This window comes from Dendropsophus ebraccatus, chromosome 4 (genome assembly GCF_027789765.1).
Source record: "Dendropsophus ebraccatus isolate aDenEbr1 chromosome 4, aDenEbr1.pat, whole genome shotgun sequence".
Lineage (NCBI taxonomy): Eukaryota > Metazoa > Chordata > Amphibia > Anura > Hylidae > Dendropsophus > Dendropsophus ebraccatus.
In genome coordinates, this window is record NC_091457.1 from 123,757,166 (window position 1) to 123,777,332 (window position 20,167).

A 20,167-nucleotide genomic window follows, 5' to 3' on the forward strand; every position below is an offset into this window, starting at 1 on the left:
ACAGGGAGACTATTAGGTTTGGTTCTTAGCTCCACTTTATTTCACTCTATAATTGATCATACCATGCAGCCAAGGGACTTTGATCAAGATGTTAGTTGCTATTGTCATTATTGAAGAAAAAGACATAACATAAAATATGTGACATAGAAGTGAATGAGCAGCTAGTAACAGCAGCAGATACAAGGGAAACAAACATTCTTAAACTTGTACTTTCTTGTGTTCTTCTTGGAGACTCGCTGGAATTGTTTTGAACATTCAACTATTTCATCTCCCAGAGATTCGCACTCCCGAAGCTCCTCGTGTCTCTGTGCCAGAAGTTTACTAGATTTGTCTGCGATTGTTTCAATTAGTTCATCAACCTGAAAATCATGAATTAGATAATGTTCATCATAGAGGTTTAAAGGCGTTATCCAGCGCTACAAAAACATGGCCACTTTTCCCCTTCTCTTGTCTCCAGATTGGGTGTGGTTTGGAACTCAGTTCCATTGAAGTAAATGGAGCTTAATTGCAAACCACACCTGAACTGGAGACAAGAGAGGGGGGAAAGTGGCCATGTTTTTGTAGCGCTGGATAACCCCTTTAAAGTGTGTGCCCACTTTTTTTTACAATTTCAGTATACAGATCTATATAAAACATTACCTAACTTTATGAATTCATTACTTATATTATACTGATCTGAGTTAAAACCTGTCTTCTACTTCAGAGCTACATTTATAAATCTGCAGGTTGTTAGTGAAAGTTGTCAACTTAAGACTATATTCTTACACTGTAATACAATGGCTGTTGTCTTACATTACACATTGGCTGCATTTTTACATGTTTCTGTGGCCAATACTGCCATTTAGGGCACAGGAACATTACTGAATGGTCATTTGAATTGCAGGCTCCTTTGGGTGCTGTGAGAACGGCAATACATTTTGTGCACAGTGGCTGTTGTTCCCCATAGGATTCTACAGGGTGTATTATATATTTTTTGGAAGAATGGCCGTTGTTATAATTGCCAGAATACACTGTGTGAATAGGCTGCATTTACACTTACACTTTAGATAAAACGTCAACAAAGGCACCGCATTCCCCTAATGCTGTTTTTCTTTTTGTCTAAAAAAACAACAAAGAAACTCTGCAGCCAAATATTAGCTGGGAGTCAATGGGGAAATGCCATACATACATGACATTTCTGTGGGGCTTTTTTTTCACATTTTTGTGATTTTGTGTTTTTAGGCAGTTTTATAAAATTTAAGCATAAACAAGACGCATCGTTCCCAATCCCCAAAGAATCAGAGAATTACATAATTTGTAATGGGAAAAAAAGATCCGCTGCCAATTGGTCCATGTAAAAGGGCAAGCAATTGGCCAACAAACAAGAAATCTCTCATTTATTGGCTGAGTGCATCTTTTCTGTGGGCTTTAAAATCATCAGTAGTCACCAGCACATTGGGAAAAGGTGCAACTATCATGAAGTTACTAGAGATGAGCGAACCGGCCGAGGTATAGGCTTGTATGAACCTGAACTCTGGGCTTCTGATTCCCCTTCCCTTCCCACTCCGTGGAGAGGGTGGATACACCCTGAGGACTGCCTAGAAAACTGAGATATAGCCATAGGCTGTATCCCAGTTCTCTAGGCGGTCTTCAAGGTTGTATCCACCCTCTCCACGAAGCAGGCAGACAGCGGGAATCAGAAGCCGAGAGTTCAGGTTCATACGAACCCGAACCTCGGCCGGTTCGCTCATCTCTAGAAGTTACCAGGCTGCACAACTGATTAGGTCTTGTAAAGGATCTGCAAACAAGCGCAGATCTCATTGACAAGCACTTGCTTGCAGCGCTGTGTCACCAGTGTAAAAGGCTCTTATTATCTGAAAGAACGCATTGGGGAATTTTAGGTAGATGTAAACTGCTTGGTGAAGAGTACACACAGTGCAAATCATTAGTGTAAACTTTGTGCAGTCCTTGCTCCAGCAAGGGGATGTGATGAGATTCCAGCAAAAAGTCCTTCATATCTGTGAATGCAGCTCAGGACTGTTAGGCTGGATTCACACAGTGTAAAATGAGTATATAGCCACTTTTACATAGTCTTTATTGAACACATTATTAAACTGCCTCTTTTTTTATACCTATTTGACTGCCTTTGTTTCTCATTTTACACTGTGTCAACCCAGCCTAAAGAAGGTTGCAATTTAAAGGGGTTATAAAAGTTTAGAAAAACATGTCTGCTTTCTTTCAGAAACAGCTCAGTTCTAGTAATGAGCGAGTACTAAAATGCTCAGGTGCTCGTTATTTGAGGCAAGTATTTCCCGATACTCGAGTGCTCGTTTTGAGTAACGAACCCCATTGAACTCAATGGCAGACTCGAGCATTTTTGCAGGAGACTCAAGTTCGGTAGAGGGAAGGTCGTGTGAAAACCTGTCAACCTCAGAAATTGATGGAAACACAACGGAAATGGACAGGAAACAGAAGGGGCAGCATGTACGCATGCCTCTGAGGCTGCCTAATGGCACCATTATGCCTAATTCTGTGCAACAGCCTGGTTAAAACAGAGGTAGGCATATGGACCACCCAAAAACTCAGCCTGACACAGCATGGCAGTGAGAACACAGGGAACCATTAAAACAGAGATAGCATATGATGAAACACCCCAAAATTTAGCCTGACACAGCATGGCTGTAAGGACAGAGGGAACAAGGTAGAAGGTAGAAGACCATCAAGGGTACACCTGATTCCTCTCAACCGGGGAATGGTGAGGCCACGTCTAGACAAAAAATAAATTAAATAGAACAGCTGGCTGGTTGGCGAGGGCACGATCGGCGGGCCCCCGGCAACCAGTCCCGCTCCTCCGCAGACGTAGTGTGACATCAGAGCATGGCAGTAAGGACACAGAGAAGAATACAGTCTTCTTAAGAGGCCCCAGAATTTTAACGAATACACTTTCAATCCTTTAAAGGGTCTCTAAGAGACGGCAAGTGTGGTAGCCTGTGTATTAAAAAGACCTGGTCAATCCTGCCTTCAAAAAGGCTACGACAACATCTAAGGAAGGATAGAAGCTACTAATGAAATACCTGGGGGGGGCGTGGCCTGCTGCTAGAGGAGACAGACACATTCTGCTTGAGCTCCTGTCTGACCCTGCTTATAACAGCAACTAAGACCCTCTTTCTATATCTCTGGCTTATCTCTTCAGGCATTTTACATCGGTGACCACCTACAGCAGGTCCTGGCACCATGCATCGCCGATTATCACAACCACAGAGAATACAGAAAGTAATATGGGATCCCCATGTGAGGAAATAAGATGGCGCCGGCCCAGACAGGAAGAAGCTGCCTGCAGAGACTGACAGAGTTCAGCAAGCCAACTAAAACTGCTGAGTCTGCTCAACTACCAAAGGACTCTCCTGGGCATTGTCTCTTATCTTAACTCCTCAGATCCCTCTGCCTCTGCTTATCATTCAAATGCTAATGCTGGACCCACTGCTGCTGTCTTAGTGCCAGACACTATTGCTAAAGCTACCACTCCCCTGCAGCTTCTGTGTTCGTAAGCAGTGCTGAACAGCTCAGCTCTGGCAGGCATTATTAGTATATGGGGGCACCTCTGGGGGCATTATTAGTATATGGGAGCACCTCTGGGGGCATTATTAGTTCATAGGGGGCATCTCTGGGGGCATTATTAGTTCATGGGGGCACCTCTGGGGGCATTATTAGTTCATGGGGGCACCTCTGGGGGCATTATTAGTTCATAGGGGGCACCTCTGGGGGCATTATTAGTATATGGGGGCACCTCTGGGGGCATTATTAGTTCACGAGGGCCTCCTCTGGGGGCATTATTAGTATATGGGGGCACCTCTGGGGGCATTATTAGTATATTGGGGCACCTCTGGGGGCATTATTAGTTCATGAGGGCCACCTCTGGGGGCATTATTAGTTCATGAGGGCCACCTCTGGGGGCATTATTAGCTCATGTGGGCACCTCTGGGGGCATTATTAGTATATGGGGGCACCTCTGGGGGCATTATTAGCTCATGGGGGCACCTCTAGGGGCATTATTAGCTCATGGGGGCACAGCAGGGAATCCTACATACAGCGGGCACAGCAGGGGATCCTACATACAGGGGGCATCCCACACAGTTCAGTTACTTTGGGAGCCTACAGGAGGGAGAAAGGAAAGGAAGTTGCTAGAAATGTGCGGAGCCTAAATTGTTTGTCTCGCAGGTTCTGAAAAGAGGAAACGTAGCTGGAAGAAAACATCTTGGAGGTCTGGGCCGGATGGAGAGGAAAAGGGAAAGTGACGCCTCAGATCAAAGAAGACGTCACCTGTGAGTCCTTGTATGACACTTTTCTTATTTTGTAGAACATCATTTAGTAGGGACGCCCCGAGGTGACAGCTACTACATTATCTGTACTCAGAGATATCACTGTGTTATCTGTGCTGTTACATAGGACTGCAGGTGACTACTACATTATCTGTACTCAGAGATATCACTGTGTTATCTGTGGTGTTACATAGGACTGCAGGTGACATCTACATTATCTGTACTCAGAGATATCACTGTGTTATCTGTGCTGTTACATAGGACTGCAGGTGACTACTACATTATCTGTACTCAGAGATATCACTGTGTTATCTGTGGTGTTACATAGGACTGCAGGTGACATCTACATTATCTGTACTCAGAGATATCACTGTGTTATCTGTGGTGTTACATAGGACTGCAGGTGACATCTACATTATCTGTACTCAGAGATATCACTGTGTTATCTGTGCTGTTACATAGGACTGCAGGTGACTACTACATTATCTGTACTCAGAGGGATATCACTGTTATCTGTGGTGTTACATAGGACTGCAGGTGATATCAGGTGACTTCTCCAGGTTGCAGAAGTTCAAACTTCATCGTGCCCTACTGACAGTTTATTATGGGAGTTGTAGTTTTGCAGCATGTGGCTCTTCAGGTTGCAACACTACAACCCCCATTGTTTCCAACTGGCAGTTTATGATGAGAGTTGTAGTTTTTCAGCTGGAGAGTCAAAGATTGGAATACAATGATTAGACAATGACACAGTACAGTCCATTAATTATAGGGGGCAGTAGTGCAGTACATGAGGTGGAGGCAGTGGCAGTGCATTAGAACATGGTGGCACATTAGAGTAATTGGATATAACGTTAGATATGACTTTGCCCGATCGGGTGAGATGGGGGGCCCCAAGCTAAAATTTTGCACCAGGGCCCATCAGCCTTTAGCTACGCCCCTGACTGTTATCATTCAGAGACTCTCTCCTTTGCAGCATAGACCAGTTTTTTCAGTCTTTCAGCTTATCTATCAGAGCGGCGGAGGACAGAGTCCTACTTACAGAAAAAAAAAATGGGAGAGCTGGTCTCCTCAAATAACTTGTTATCAGATACATGCAGGAGACTGGAGGAGGAGATGCACCAGTTGAAAAACAGAACCATGATCTTGGAGGACCAGCTTAGACACAACAATTTGAAAATACGAGGAATTCCGGAGTCTATTCCATCAGCGGACTTACCTTCCTATATTCAAAAGTTTATCAAAACAGTCTTACCCAAATGTGCCAATAAAGATCTGATTGTGGATTGGGCCCGAAGGGTCCCCAGACCCAGACATCTACCTATGGACACTCCAAGAGACGTAATCGTACGCGTTCATTTTCTTCATGTTAAATCGGCATTCTTGGACGCCACTAGAAAGGCAGAGAGTTTACCAAATACCAGCGGATATCAGTGTTCTCAGATTTATCTCCAGGAACTTTACAGTGGCGCAAGTCCTTTTCCGCTCTCACCAAAATGCTAAGAGACAACCATGTCTCATATAAGTGGCGTTCTCCCACTCATCTCATCGTATTTAAAGGGGACGTTGCCCACAGGATTTCAAGCCCAGAGGAAGGGATGCAACTATGGAACTCCTGGCAATCTAACAACGGTCAATATTAGGCATTATCGGACGTGAGGTTGCCTTCTACACCTTGGTGTTCTATACCTCCTTATTGAACTCTGGCATTGGCCGGACTATATACCCCACCCATTCTGCGTGACTAATACTTATTAGTACAACACGCTGTTCTTTATTTTATATATATATTAGAATCGTGTGTGTAGTTACCTATTTCTGCATAGCTCGTATAGAAGCTTATTTTTGTGATAAGAGACAGAACGCTATCATTTCACAATATCTATAGTTGTATATAAGCAGCCATGCATATGCTTTTTCTTTGGTCTGCTCTATGTTTAATTACGCCCAGCTTTTTGAGGCCATATTTCTTAAGCAGCCATAACAGCATCATACTGGAGTAATAGCTCTCACTTGTTTTATGCCTTACCACACCTTAAAGGGGTATTCCCCCCAAAATTATTTTTGCATTAATACGTTGCCCACCCGTAGCTTTCTATCTTTCCAATATAAAGTTATTATGGATTCTGCACAGTTTTGCTGTTATCTAGATCCATTCACCCCCACCAAACGCATAGAATCATCAGCTCTCAGTCCAACCCGACACGCTCCCTGCTCCTGGCCCGCACCCTCCGAGATGGCACCACGTGTCCTCAGTCTCTTCAATGGGCTGGTTTAGGCTTCTAACCCGGCCAATCTGAAGTGAGGGAGGACAGTGACGGCGGTGGCTGCTGTTAGAGAGGGAGACAGTGATCAGTGCAGCTGTCATTGTCTCCCTAACAGCAGCTACCCCAGTCACCCGCACCGTGTGCCCCCCCAGCCCCAGAGCTTACCCTCTGACTGTTCCCCCTCACTCACACCTCCGGTGCCTCCGCTGGGCTCATTCATGGCACCCATCACCCGCGGTGGCGCTCACCGGCGGCACCCAGGCCCCCCCCCACGCCACTGAGCTCAATCGCGGCGCCCTCCATCACCCGCACCCCTGCGGGTCACTCGCTGCGCATACCGGTGGCAAGACCCCTGTCCCCTCATTCGCGGCACCGGCACCCTCCCCCGTTATGGCTGTGCACAGATCCTTCACCCACGGCCCCACCGAAACCCCACCTCCCTCTCACCCGTGGTCCTGTGGCTGTTAGAGAGGGAGACAGTGTTCAGTGCAGCTATCACTGTCTCCCTCTCTAACAGCAGCCACCCCAGTCACCTGCACTGTGTGCCCCCCCCCAGCCCCAGAGCACTCTGTGCCCCCTCACCTGCGGCGGCGCTTACCGGCTGCACCCCCCGATGCCTCTGCTAGGCTCATTCGCGGTCACCCGCACCCCTGTCAGCCGCAGGCAAGCGCTTACCCGCGGCACTCCTCCCCCCCGCTGGGCTCAATCCCGGAACCCGCACAATTCGTGGCACCGGCGGGTCCCTCACGACACCCCCCCCCCCCCAGCTGGGCACAATCGCGGCGCTTACCGGCTCAATCCCGGACCCCCGAACAATTTGCAGCACCCCCGCACAATTCGTGGCGGGTCACTCGCGGCACCCCCGCAGGGCTCAATCGCAGTGGTTACCGGCAGCACCGCCCCCTCAAACGCACACAGACACACACTGGGCTCAATCGCGGCATCCCTTCCCCCTGGCACAAGGCGCAGATCTGTCACCCACCGGGCGCTCACGCCCCCTTCCTCTCACCCGCGGCCCCCCAACAACCGCCACAGCTTACCACCGTGTCACCATCTCAGCTCTGCTACACCGTGTCACTATCTCAGCTCTGCTACACCGTGTCACCATCTCAGCTCTGCTACACTGTCACCATCTCAGCTCTGCTACACCGTGTCACCATCTCAGCTCTGCTACAACGTGTCACCATCTCAGCTCTGCTACACCGTGTCACCATCTCAGCTCTGCTACACCGTGTCACCATCTCAGCTCTGCTACAACGTGTCACCATCTCAGCTCTGCTACAACGTGTCACTATCTCAGCTGTGCTACACCGTGTCACCATCTCAGCTCTGCTACACCGTGTCACCATCTCAGCTCTGCTACACCGTGTCACCATCTCAGCTCTGCTACACCGTGTCACCATCTCAGCTCTGCTACACCATCTCACCATCTCAGCTCTGCTACACCATCTCACCATCTCAGCTCTGCTACACCGTGTCACCATCTCAGCTCTGCTACACCATCTCACCTCTGCTGCACCATGTCACCATCTCAGCTCTGCTGCACCATCTCACCATCTCAGCTCTGCTGCACCGTGTCACCATCTCAGCTCTGCTACACTATCTCAGCTCTGCTGCACCATCTTAGCTCTGCTACACCGTGTCACCATCTCAGCTCTGCTACACCGTGTCACCATCTCAGCTCTGCTACACCATCTCACCATCTCAGCTCTGCTATGCCATCATCACCTCAGTTCTGCTTCGCCATCATCATCAGGCAGAAGCATTGCATGATGGGAAATGTAGTTTCCTATCTTGATAATAGACCATCTTTTAAAAAACGTGTAACTCAGGAACGACAGCAGCTAGAAAGATGGGAGACGTCTCAAAATACTCAGAGGGACTTGGTGAGTAAGACCAGCTAGGTTTGGGAGCGTTACATTTTTTATGCTCTTGGGGGGAATACCCCTTTAATGATCGTCTGCTTGCATTATCACACCCTACATTTTTATTTATAATCTTATACTTATCTGTGTTCTTGTTACACGCACAACGAAATTTAGTTATGTCATTTAAAACGACTGAGTGTGGTGGTCAGTTACGTACCTGCTTATTATTAGCTACCTATATAGCATAATTACTACTGAAACCTGCTATTTATACCTTGCAATTATATACATATAGTGTGTCTCTGTAGTGTGTACCTGCGATATTCTCTGCTTTACTGTGTCTATTGTTTATTGTAACATTTTCCTGTTCTTTGTTGGATATCTATGTTGCACTGCTTAATGGTGTACAACTGTCTCTAAAAATATGTTAAAAATCCAATAAATATATTGAAACAGAAAAGCCTGGTCAATCCTGCCTTCAAAACAGCTAAAACATCCAAGGAAGGTAGAAGGTGCTGTTCAGCAATTTGAGCACCGTCTGTTGGCGCTTACCCACGGCAGTGCTGCTGCGCCTAAAACTAAAATAGCCGGATTATGGCTAGATTTTGCCTCACACCCTCATGCAGTTTTGCGTGATAGGCATCTCTTTGGATGTAGGGATGAAGAATACCAATACAGTCTTCTTAAGAGGCCCCGGAATTAGAACGAATACACTTTCAATCCTTTAAAGAGTCTCTAAGATAGGGCAAGTGCGGTAGCCTGTGTATTAAAAAGACCTGGTCAATCCTGCCTTTAAAAAGGCTATAACATCCAAGGAAGGAAAGAAGCTACTGGTAAAAGGCCTGGTCAATCCTGCTTTCAAAACGGCTAAAACATCCAAGGAAGGTAGAAGGTGCTGTTCAGCAGTTTGAGCACCGCCTGTTGGCGCTTACCCACGGCAGTGCTGCTGCGCCTAAAACTAAAATAGCCGGATTATGGGTAGATTTAGCCTCACACCCTCATGCAGTTGTGCATGATAGGCATCTCTTTGGAGGTAGGGACGAAGAATAACAATACAGTCTTCTTAAGAGGCCCCGAGCTAAAAAATGAAAGGACGGCAGAGAACACCCGCAAGTTCACATCCACAGATTGTCTGGTACGAAATGGACAACACAAGGATGCTAAATTAGGATCCACAATTATCACTGTCTGTTCCTTTGAACAGTGGCGTGTATCTTGGAGATACAATAGATGACCAGACATCCCTGCAAAATAGCACTTAAATTGAAGTCGATTTGATTTTAAAATTTAAATTGAAGGTTAGAAATAAAAACCCATAAAGTGGCCATTACCGGCCTTTAGATGAGGCAGGCGTGGAACCTCACAAAAATTGAGGTCAAATTGAGGTCAACCAGCGTCCTTTTGCATTCACTTACTAGTCATTGCTCCCACTAGCCAGAAACCTACTCCACACTGATGAGGGGCAAAAACCTCAAAACAGCTGTCTGTGGATGGATACCTTGCTGAGGTGGTTTCCTTGACTGGAGAACGCCTTTGGCTTGGTTGTTCCTTCCCGGAGGGAAGGTCTGGCTAGTTCACTGACGTCGAGACATGTGATGGTGTCTCTGCAGTGTTCTTTTGCATACCTCACAAAAATTAGGCCTGACACAGTAGAGAAAGAGTAAAAAAATAAAATGAAACGGTTGGCGGGGGCGCGATCGGCGGGCCCCCGGCAACCAGTCCCGCTCCTCCGCAGACGTAGTGTGACATCAGAGCATGGCAGTGAGGACACAGAGAACCATTAAAAGTGAGGTAGCAAGTGAGCCTCCCAAAAATTAGGCCTGACACAGCATGGCGGTGAGGACACAGAGTTTCATTAAAGCAGAGTTAGCATTTGAACCAACCCAAAATTTAGCCTGACACAGCATGGCGATGAGAACACATGGAACCATTCAAACACCGGTAGCATATAGACTACCCAAAAACTTAGCCTGACACCACAGACCCAGACCAAGATGGACAATACAATTATGGCTAGATATAGCCTCACACCCACATGCAGTTGTGCGTGAGAGGCATATCTTTGGAGGTAGGGACGAAGAATAACAATACAGTCTTCTTAAGAGGCCCCGGAAAGGCCTTTGAAAAGGCTACAACATCCAAGGAAGGTAGACGGTACTGGTGAAAGGCCTGGTCAATCCTGCCTTCAGAACAGCTACAACATTGAAAAAAGGTAAAAGTTACTTTTGAAAGGATGGCAGAGGACACCCCTAAGATAAGATGACATCCACAGATAATATGGTTCGAAATGGAGAAGACAAGGAAGGTAAATTTAATTTGACTATGAATTTGACTCTAGCAGTTGGGGTAACATTCCCTGCATCATGTGACTCCCCACTTCTCCCCCCACCGTTGTTTTGAGTTTGAATTTGACTGTAGCAGTTGGGGTTAGTTTAACTGGTTTACTTGCGAAAATGCGCACAGATGCGGTGCACCTTGGTGAGCAAGTCAGCCACATTGGGGTAAGTTTTAAGGTTCCGCCCTTTGTCACACGCAACCAAGCTCACTGCTAATTACACACGAACCCGGAATGCCAGTTAAGGCCCAGCAGTAGCCAACATGGAGGCAAGGGCAAGCACACCAGTAGTCAACAGGGATGCCAGTAAAGGCCCAGCAGTAGTCAACATGGATGCCAGTTAAGACCCAGCAGTAGCCAACATGGAGGCAAGGGCAGGCACACCAGTAGTCAACATGGATGCCAGTAAAAGCCCAGCAGTAGTCTACATGGATGCCAGTGAAGGCCCAGCAATAGCTAACATGGAGGCAAGGGCAGGCACAGCAGTAGTCAACATGGATTTCCATTACTGCTCTGGTCAATCCTGCCTTAAAAACGGCTACAACATTGAAAAAAGGTAGAAGGTACTAGTGAAAGAATGGCATAGGACACCCGTAAGATAAGATGACATTCACAGATAATATGGTTTGAAATGGACAAGACAAGGAAGGTAAGGGCAGGCACAGAAGTAGTCAACATGAATGCCAGTGAAGGCCCAGCAGTAGCCAACATGGAGGCAAGGGCAGGCACACCAGTAGTCAACATGGATGCCAGTTAAGGTCCAGCAACAAGGAGGCAAGGGCAGGCATACCAGTAGTCAAAATGGATGCCAGTTAAGGCCCAGCAACAAGGAGGCAAGGGCAGGCACAACAGTAGTCCACATGGATGCCAGTTAAGGCCCAGCAAAAAGGAGGCAAGGGCAGGCACACCAGTAGTCCACATGGATGCCAGTTAAGGCCCAGCAACAAGGAGGCAAGGGCAGGAACACCAGTAGTCAACATGGATGCCAGTGAAGGCCCAGCAGTAGTCAACATGGAGGCAAGGGCAGGCACAGTTGTAGTCAACATGGATGCTAGTAAAGGCCCAGTAGTACTCAACATGGATGCCAGTAAAGGCCCAGCAGTAGTCAACAGGGATGCCAGTGAAGGCCCAGCAGTAGCCAACATGGAGGCAAGGGCAGGCACAGTAGTAGTCAACATGGATGCTAGTAAAGGCCCAGCAGTAGTCAACATGGATGCCAGTTAAGGCCCAGCAGTAGCCAACATGGAGGCAAGGGCAGGCACAGCAGTAGTCAACCTGGATGCTAGTAAAGGCCCAGCAGTAGTCAACATGGATGCCAGTTAAGGCCCAGCAGTAGCCAACATGGAGGCAAGGGCAGGCACACCCTTTACTCTGTGAAACCAGTTGTGATGTGATTGAAATTAGATAGGTCTTGCGTATGAAATACAGAAATCAGGATAAACGCTTGTGCTCCCACAAGTTTAGGGGGGGCTGTACGGTACAATCTGGTAGTGGCTGGACCTAGATACACACTGGGATAACCCCTTAACAATGAGCAGTGAAGTTTTATGCAGGTGTACTACAAATCCCAGCAATACAGTGTAGTACCCACTAGTTTAGGGGGTGCTGTACGGTACAATCTGGTAGTGGCTGGACCTAGACACACTCTCTGTCACCCCTGTGTCCAATGAGCAGTGAAGTTCTATGCATGTGTACTCCAAATCCCAGCAATCCAATCTAGTACAGCAGGACCACCAGCCCCAAAATCAAAAAAGGGTACACTGAGCACTTCTTAGGGGTCTGTATGCAACACCTAATGTCCCCTTTCTGCCAGCAGCCGATCCCCACAGTGTGCTGCTGAAATCGTGGTAGCAGCACTGCAACTCCCAGCCAGCAGTCTGTAGTAATACTATTAAAAAACGATTTGAAGCCCTGAAAAGGGCTGTTTGTTTGTATTGCTAGTATATACCCTGCCTACTGGAACGCTAAATCCTACACTGACACTCTCCCTGAGAAGCAGCAGCTCTGTCCCTAATCTCTCACAGCATGCGTCTGAAGCGGGTACTGCTGGCAGCGCGTTTTATATGGCAGGGTCATCTGATCTGGCCAACCAATCGCTGCTATCGACATGTATGGGTCCCACGTGATCGCAGGATGTACCAAAGAGTCTCCTGCATGTTTACTGGCTGAGAAATAGCGCTGAAACTTACAGGAAACGGATGATGAGATTTTCTCGAGTAACGCGAGATGCTGGTCCGAGTAACGAGTACCATCGAGTACCCTAATACTCGATCAAGTACCAAGCTCGGACAAGTAAACTCGCTCATCACTACTCAGTTCCATTAAAGTGAATGGAGTTGAATTGCAATACTACAAACAACCTAAGGATAGGGGTGGTGCTGTTTTTGCAAGAAAATAGCCATACTTTATCTAATCCTGGATAAACCCTTTAAGATCTGGGTACCTGGGTACCCTCTTGGTCACCTGTCTGGTATGTAGCCTCCTGACATAGTAATTTCCCTTTGTGATGGTGTTTGTGGGATACACTGTGGTGTGCAGCTGTGCACATTACTAGTAACATGGCCCACATTTCCTAGATAACTATACAATACAGCTGTTACATTTTCCTCCAGGGTAAGTACCTGCATCTGCAGACTGCCAACAGTGTACTCAGACTGGTGTTTTGCCTTTGCTACTGCTTTCTTCTTCCTCTTCACCAGGGCAAAGGGCCTTTTCTTACCCTATACAGAAAACAAGCCAAGTATTAACATTATTAAGCAGAATAATGCACTATATAATGATAGATGGATAGATACATAGATACATAGATACATAGATACATAGATACATAGATAAATAGATAGATAGATAGATAGATAGATAAATAGATAGATAGGAGATAGATAGATAGATAGATAGATAGATAGATAGATAGATAGATAGATAGATAGATAGAAGATAGATAGGAGATAGATAGGAGATAGATAGATAGATAGATAGATAGATAGATAGGAGATAGATAGATAGATAGATAGATAGATAGATAGATAGATAGATAGATAGAAGATAGATAGATAGATAGATAGATAGATAGATAGATAGATAGATAGTTGGATTTGGATTAGTTGGAAAGGCCCGATTCCAACTGCACTTATAGAGTCACTTTGACATAAACACCAGCGGCCGTGTCCTTGAGCGGTTGTTCCACTGCTGTTTAACGTGTGTAGGTTGGTACTATTTTTTGTGTGTGCTCTGAGCTGAAGAACCTATATGCACTACCACCACTAGGTGGCACTTGTTACTTTATTCTGTACATGGCACAGGTGAAGGAAAACTTATTAGGCGGGTAATTGTGAATGTGTCTAAAGTCATGTATTTCCTGTGAATGCCACTGTCTGTTCCACTAACTGAGAATGGGTCCCTGAGCTGGGTACCTCACACGTGTTCCGCCCCTGTCGTCTTACCCTATTACAAGCTAGTGTAGCATATCTCCTGATGTGTTTCTGCCAAATCACATTTATTATTAATCTTCAGTCAGATTATTCCAGTGAGAAAAAGCTAACAGAGTTTATTCTTGCTGCAGTATTTTCCAGGGCCTAGAGGCCAGGACCCATTTGTGTGGACCTTATATGAGAGACTATTTCTATTTCAGGTATCTTCAACCCTAGCCGTGTCGGGCTGGTAAAACTCCTGTGAGGCTAATGCAGATTGGGGAGAAACTTATCTATGCTGGGGGGACTATCTTATCTTCTCATCCTGATAACTGAGAAAGAAGTCAAGTCAGCAGTTAGGTAAGAGCAATTAAAGTCGAGAACTCTGCTACAAAGTGCTAGATTTCCTTAGGGGCCTTCCCAATGGCTAGCTTTACCCACTAGTGTTCCTGGATCTGTGTCACTCAGTGTCCATGGACAGACATAGGCAGATGACCATGGCCTCAGATGCTGGTGCATTTTTCTAAAGTCCCCAAAGCTAAGTACCTACTGGAACAGACAGGTAACCCACTGTTACCACTGTAAGTCAAGACTAATGGTCCTTTTACCCTCACAGATTATCAGCAAGGAATGATCAACCAAAGATCAGGCAAATGCTGATTATTGGTTGATCACATCTTTTGAGCCTGCTTTAAAATGTATCTTTATTGTCCGCACATCTCTTGTGTAAACAGGGTTTTGTGCGGACGACAAATATAAAGGGGAACTGACAGCACGGATATATAGGCATTTCACGATTCTATGAACAATGGCTGGACCATTGGCAAAAAAAAACACTTGTTGCCTCTCGTGTCACCTCCAGTCCTCCTTGTCTTTAAGTTCTTGCGAGCAGGTCTCTCACTCCCTTTGTATCTTTATTTATTTAAATTATTTTATTCTATAATCTGTAAGTGCACTTCGGAATCTGTTGGCGCTATAAAAATAAATATTATTATATATCCGTGCTGTCAGTTTCCAGATCACAAGCAGCAGTCTATACTTACCATCTATGCTGCTTGTGATCTGACATCTGTTTCTTCGGTCCTCCGGACATTGCTGTAACTTCAGGAATGATTGACAGCCAGCACAAGGACCAGAGAGCCAGATGCTGGATCGCAAGCAGCATGGCTGGTAGGTATAGATTGCTGCTTGTGATCTGGAAACTGACAACACAGATATATACATACTGACATTTAGAGATATCTGTGCTGTTAGTTTCCAGGGCTGCATTAGCGATACAAAGATCGTTCATACAGCCCATCTGCTCGATTTCTTGAGCCATGTAAAGGCACAACAAACAGGCTGCCGATCTTGCTCATTGTCACTTGTTTGCGACCCTTAGTATAAGTCAAGTCTAATTCAGGTCACCAGAGACTTTACTAAAAACTATTATGTCGGCGCTAAACGGTGATATTTCAAGTATTCAGTTCCAAGCACCCAGCTCACTACAAGAGATCTCAGTCAGTTTTCCTCAAACTGTACCGTATCTTTATCTTTTACAAGTAAGTTTGCACTTGTTAAAATTCAAGCTGGACTCTGTAGTTCTCAACACTACACCTGCACCTACACCACCTGGCTGCCCCGAGTTACTGCACAACTGTAATTGTAGTTTTGCAACAGCAAAGGTTTCCCATGCCTGCAGCAGAGGATGGTGGTTTCCTTTTTTATTCATAGTCAAAGAGGCTTGCCAAGCCCAAGTGCCACAGTCTTACATGCCCCATCACTAGCCCCTCCTTGCTTGACATACAGGGCTTGGCTTACAACTAAGGCAAGACTGGAGGGAGAGGAAAAAGTGAGGAGGTGTGTCAGGCTGTGGCACTTGTGCAGCTTTTCTAAAAAGATAGCTTCCTGGCTATCTCTGACAACCGCAAAACACACCTGAGATGGCTGGGAAACCTGATGCCATACAGAATATAAACTACTCAAGGACTCCATATATCCTCTGTGCTATCGGCACTGCCAGGTTGCGGCTTTACTCTCAAACATTTGCCTGGAAAGAGCTGCCCACATAAGAGGATGTAGCTGCCGCACTGCCATTGGGGAGGGACTCCCATCTTGGAAATATCTTACAGAGACAGACCAGATAATTTAGTGTCTGATAGGCCACTAAACAGGGGATGTCAGATGACAAAACAAATCTCTGTAAGCCGACAACTACCACTTGTGACCAACAGGTGGAGCTACATTACCTTTACATGCTAATGCCTTAGTTTTTGCTACATTTGTTTTATATTTTTTGCTCTGTAGTTGGTTTGGGTGGATGGGTAAGCTGACAATTGTAAAACACTGCATTGTTTGTAGTGCACATTTTCATAGCATCAGAACTAGTTTTGCTACACATTACATTAGGAGCAGGGAGTGAACATTCACTGTAGGAAAAATACTTTTCCACCTGGAATTAGGTATGTCAGTTTCCATCAGCAACAACTTGCATTGCAGAATATGGATGACTTGTCCCGATTTTAACCTGGGGATGGACAGCTGACAAGAATGAATATGGAGCTGTACCTTCTGTAGGCCTGCGGGCAGTGAGGTGACAGACACACGCCTTGTGGTTTTCTTGGAGCGCACAATGAGTTTGTCCATGGTGATCCGCTCCGTCTCTGCCTCTACAACATTAACATCCAGTTGGAGAATTGCTTTCAAAGAAAAATAATATGAGAATCTGGATATGTTAGATTATGTATCCTCTATGGATGAACTGTCAGATCTGTCATGTAAAGGACAACAAACCTAAAAGATCTACTATAAGGTGGTCATGTTTCAGACCCTTACATGTATGAGTGGTTACAGTGGTTACTGCCCCATGATAAAGTCTACATCTTGCTAGTCGTTCAACAAATCATTGGCTCGTAAGGGTATATAAATAGAACTATACGAAGGGTGTCAGAAAACCAGATGGCAAAACCCCCTTTCAATTTTACTTTATGAATATTATACACAAAAACAAATCCTGATTTGCAATTAATGTACTCTATTGTGCTTTGCCATAAGGCAAGCAGAAAATACATGACCCTAACTTTTACTACAACAAGCCTAAGACTTATGGCCCATGGCTCAAAACTTGGTCAATAGTTAGGCTGTGTTCACACAACGTAAGTTTAGTATTCATCACGGTCGTTGTTGCCGATTTGCAACAATGGCCATAAAGAACACTAAACTTACATTGAACTCATGCACTTACATTGTGCTGCAAGTAGAGGGAATCCCGGCTGGAGTGTATACACATGGTATTCGCTCCGGCCATGATTCCATCCGACCGTACGAAAAACTGACATGTCAGTTTTCTGCGGCTGCTATTTATTGAATAGCCGCCGCAGAGAACGTTTTCAGTTTACACAATGGAGCCTGCGGCAGAAATGAAGATGATCCGGCCAGTACTGCAGTCACAGAGCGGCCAGTGTTATACATAGTGTGAACCTGGCCTTAAAGGGGAAATAAGCAAAAATGTCCAACACTATGGGGGAGATTTATCAAACTGGTGTAAAGTAGAATTGTCTTAGTTGCCCTTAGCAACCAATCAGATTCCACCTTTTTATTCCTCAAAGATTCTTTGAAAAATGAAAGGTGGAATCTGATTGGTTGCTAGGGGCAACTGAGACAATTCTTCTTTACACCAGTTTGATAAATTTCCCCCTATGTCCCAGGATGTGGCAGCCCTTTTGATATTCTGATATAGTACATGCTTTATTGTCCATGAAATAACAATCCTGCCATCGCTGACAGCATGAGGCCTTGTTGCCACACAGAATGGCTGTTTTATTGCTCAAAAACAGCCGTATTTTTAGAATACATTTTTAGAATAGTAAGGTGGCCCTTTTAAATCCAAGATACATTCCAAATAAGAATACCCAATTTTTGGGGCTATGGTTTTTGCTATAGCAGTTAAAACAGCTAATAATATGGCCACAAAACTAGTTAAAAAAGGGGGACATATACACTGGTAATTTCTGCCATTTTTCATAAGAAAAATAGTGATGAGCGAATAGTAAAATATTCAAATATTCGATATTCGTACGCATATCTCCCTGATATTCTACTATTCGATCGAATTTTCGATCCCAATAAAGTCTATGGGAACAAGTGTTCAATTATTGAAAAACATCTATTCGACCACTTGGAGGTTCACCAAGTCCACGATGACACCTCAGGGAAAAGGAAGGGAGATTAGAACGCTTATCGAATATTTTTAGAATATTCGGCATACTATTCAATAATATTCAATATTATCGAATACCTTACTATTCGATCGAATATCTATTTGATCGAATAGTATTCACTCATCCCTAAAGAAAAACATCTTCCCCATGGGCTATTAAAAAAACCATTTTAAATCCTTGTAATAATAGTTTTATTGTCCCTTTATTATTGACCAGGTAATATACGAGTCCTATCATGTTCCTTTGTTGCTCCCTGGATGCTATGAGGCAGAGTTCTTGGAAATGACAATGCATTTGATAGACAATTTGTTCAGTTTACACGTAGGTCCCAGCTAGACGGATGTGGCTGACACAGACTAATTTAGACTTGCACAAATAATTGACCTTCTTACCAGCTTGTGAGATCCTCCTTCCTGACCCCTTGACTGTTTCCCGTGGGAGTGCGAGGTGTTGGATCATTTTCGGAAGGTGATGCTGTTTGTGGGACAGCGCTGGTGACTGATTCCTAGAAGACGCAGCATGGAGGGGGATCATAGGCTTGGCTTCCTTTATTTTGGTGGTTATCACTTTACCCAAGAAAACTTTCATCTTCTTTCCCAAGCTTTTCTTTTTGTGTTCTGGGGTCATGAAGGAGCTGGAATCACTGTCAGTGGAGAGTTCCTCATTAGGGACAAGGACATTTTGGTTCTGTAGGTCGGTGGAGACGGCTCCATGCCACCTACATAAAAAAAAAAAAAACATGGGTACCTCCAATGCATGGTTATCTCCAATGCTCTGAGCATCACACATCTTCTCTAGTTTCTAGAGAAGAATACCTCTGTACCATAACATGAGATTAAATAGTCAGATGATCAGCATACTTACACAGTATAACAAACTGAGCAAAATTACTTCTAAATTCTTTTAAGTATTGTGAATTGGAACAGTAGGACCATGTTTAACCAAATCCATTGGTATGGATGAATACCTAAGTTCTATAAGGTGACCCACTTTAGTCTGATCAGCATCAAGATTATGCACCTCTAATGTCATGCATCCAGTGAAATAGCAACATAACATGACCAATCACCTTTTTCATTGACAACGGACAACCATGTATTGTTCTTCCTCATCCATTAGCCAGAAATGAGACCCTAAAGGTAGGAATTTAGAGCAGCAGCAAAGTGTACATCTTTCTCTGGATGACTATGCATTACATGGGCAGTCTATTTTAATGGAAATGTATTACTTCTTCATTTCCCCAGTGGTGGCGCTGAAGGGAAACTGTTGCCCGAGTCCTTACAGATTACTGCTGACCATTTGCAGTCCTGAGATTAGCTCTTTGTCAAAGTGAGACTGTCTTACATGGAGAACGCCTTTAAGGCTAGCTATACATTTTAGCAGGCATATACATTAGCACTGTTATGTAGCATTTTTACATTGGGTCATTACCTGACAATGCCTTTTCTTTTAGGCTGGGAGGAGCTGGACTTGTTCACTTGGGATCCTTTCTTGATCAGGGTCTGAGACTCTGATGCCTCTGACTGTTCTTCCATGGCTACTTTTCCTTGAACTCCTGGTCTAGGGGTCTTTGCATGTTCTGTAGATTGTAAGGTTGCCCAAGGTTATCCAAGGATAAATGTTGTTTCTTTAATGTTCTTAATTTTAATTGAAATGAGACTTCTTGTAAGTCACAGAGACATAAGCCAGATGTATAGTTCACATGGATAAGACAGAAGAAGTGAGAACTTTTCCCAGGCTTTCTTAAGCTTTATTAGAAGATGAAACATTCATCAGGGGCTTGTGAAATTCTT

At 45.0% G+C, this 20,167-nt stretch overlaps 1 protein-coding gene across 1 annotated transcript; it reads right to left on the reverse strand.

The window, feature by feature from the left end:
• Positions 1 to 161: 161 nt before the first annotated feature.
• Positions 162 to 19,909, reverse strand: C4H3orf49 (chromosome 4 C3orf49 homolog). The gene is made up of 5 exons (XM_069967929.1): positions 19,806 to 19,909; positions 18,767 to 19,092; positions 16,723 to 16,853; positions 13,387 to 13,485; positions 162 to 359 (listed from the first exon to the last, which is right to left on the reverse strand). The coding sequence occupies exons 1-5, from the start codon at positions 19,907 to 19,909 to the stop codon at positions 162 to 164; spliced, it is 858 nt and encodes a 285-aa protein (XP_069824030.1).
• Between the last annotated feature and the right edge of the window lie 258 nt (positions 19,910 to 20,167).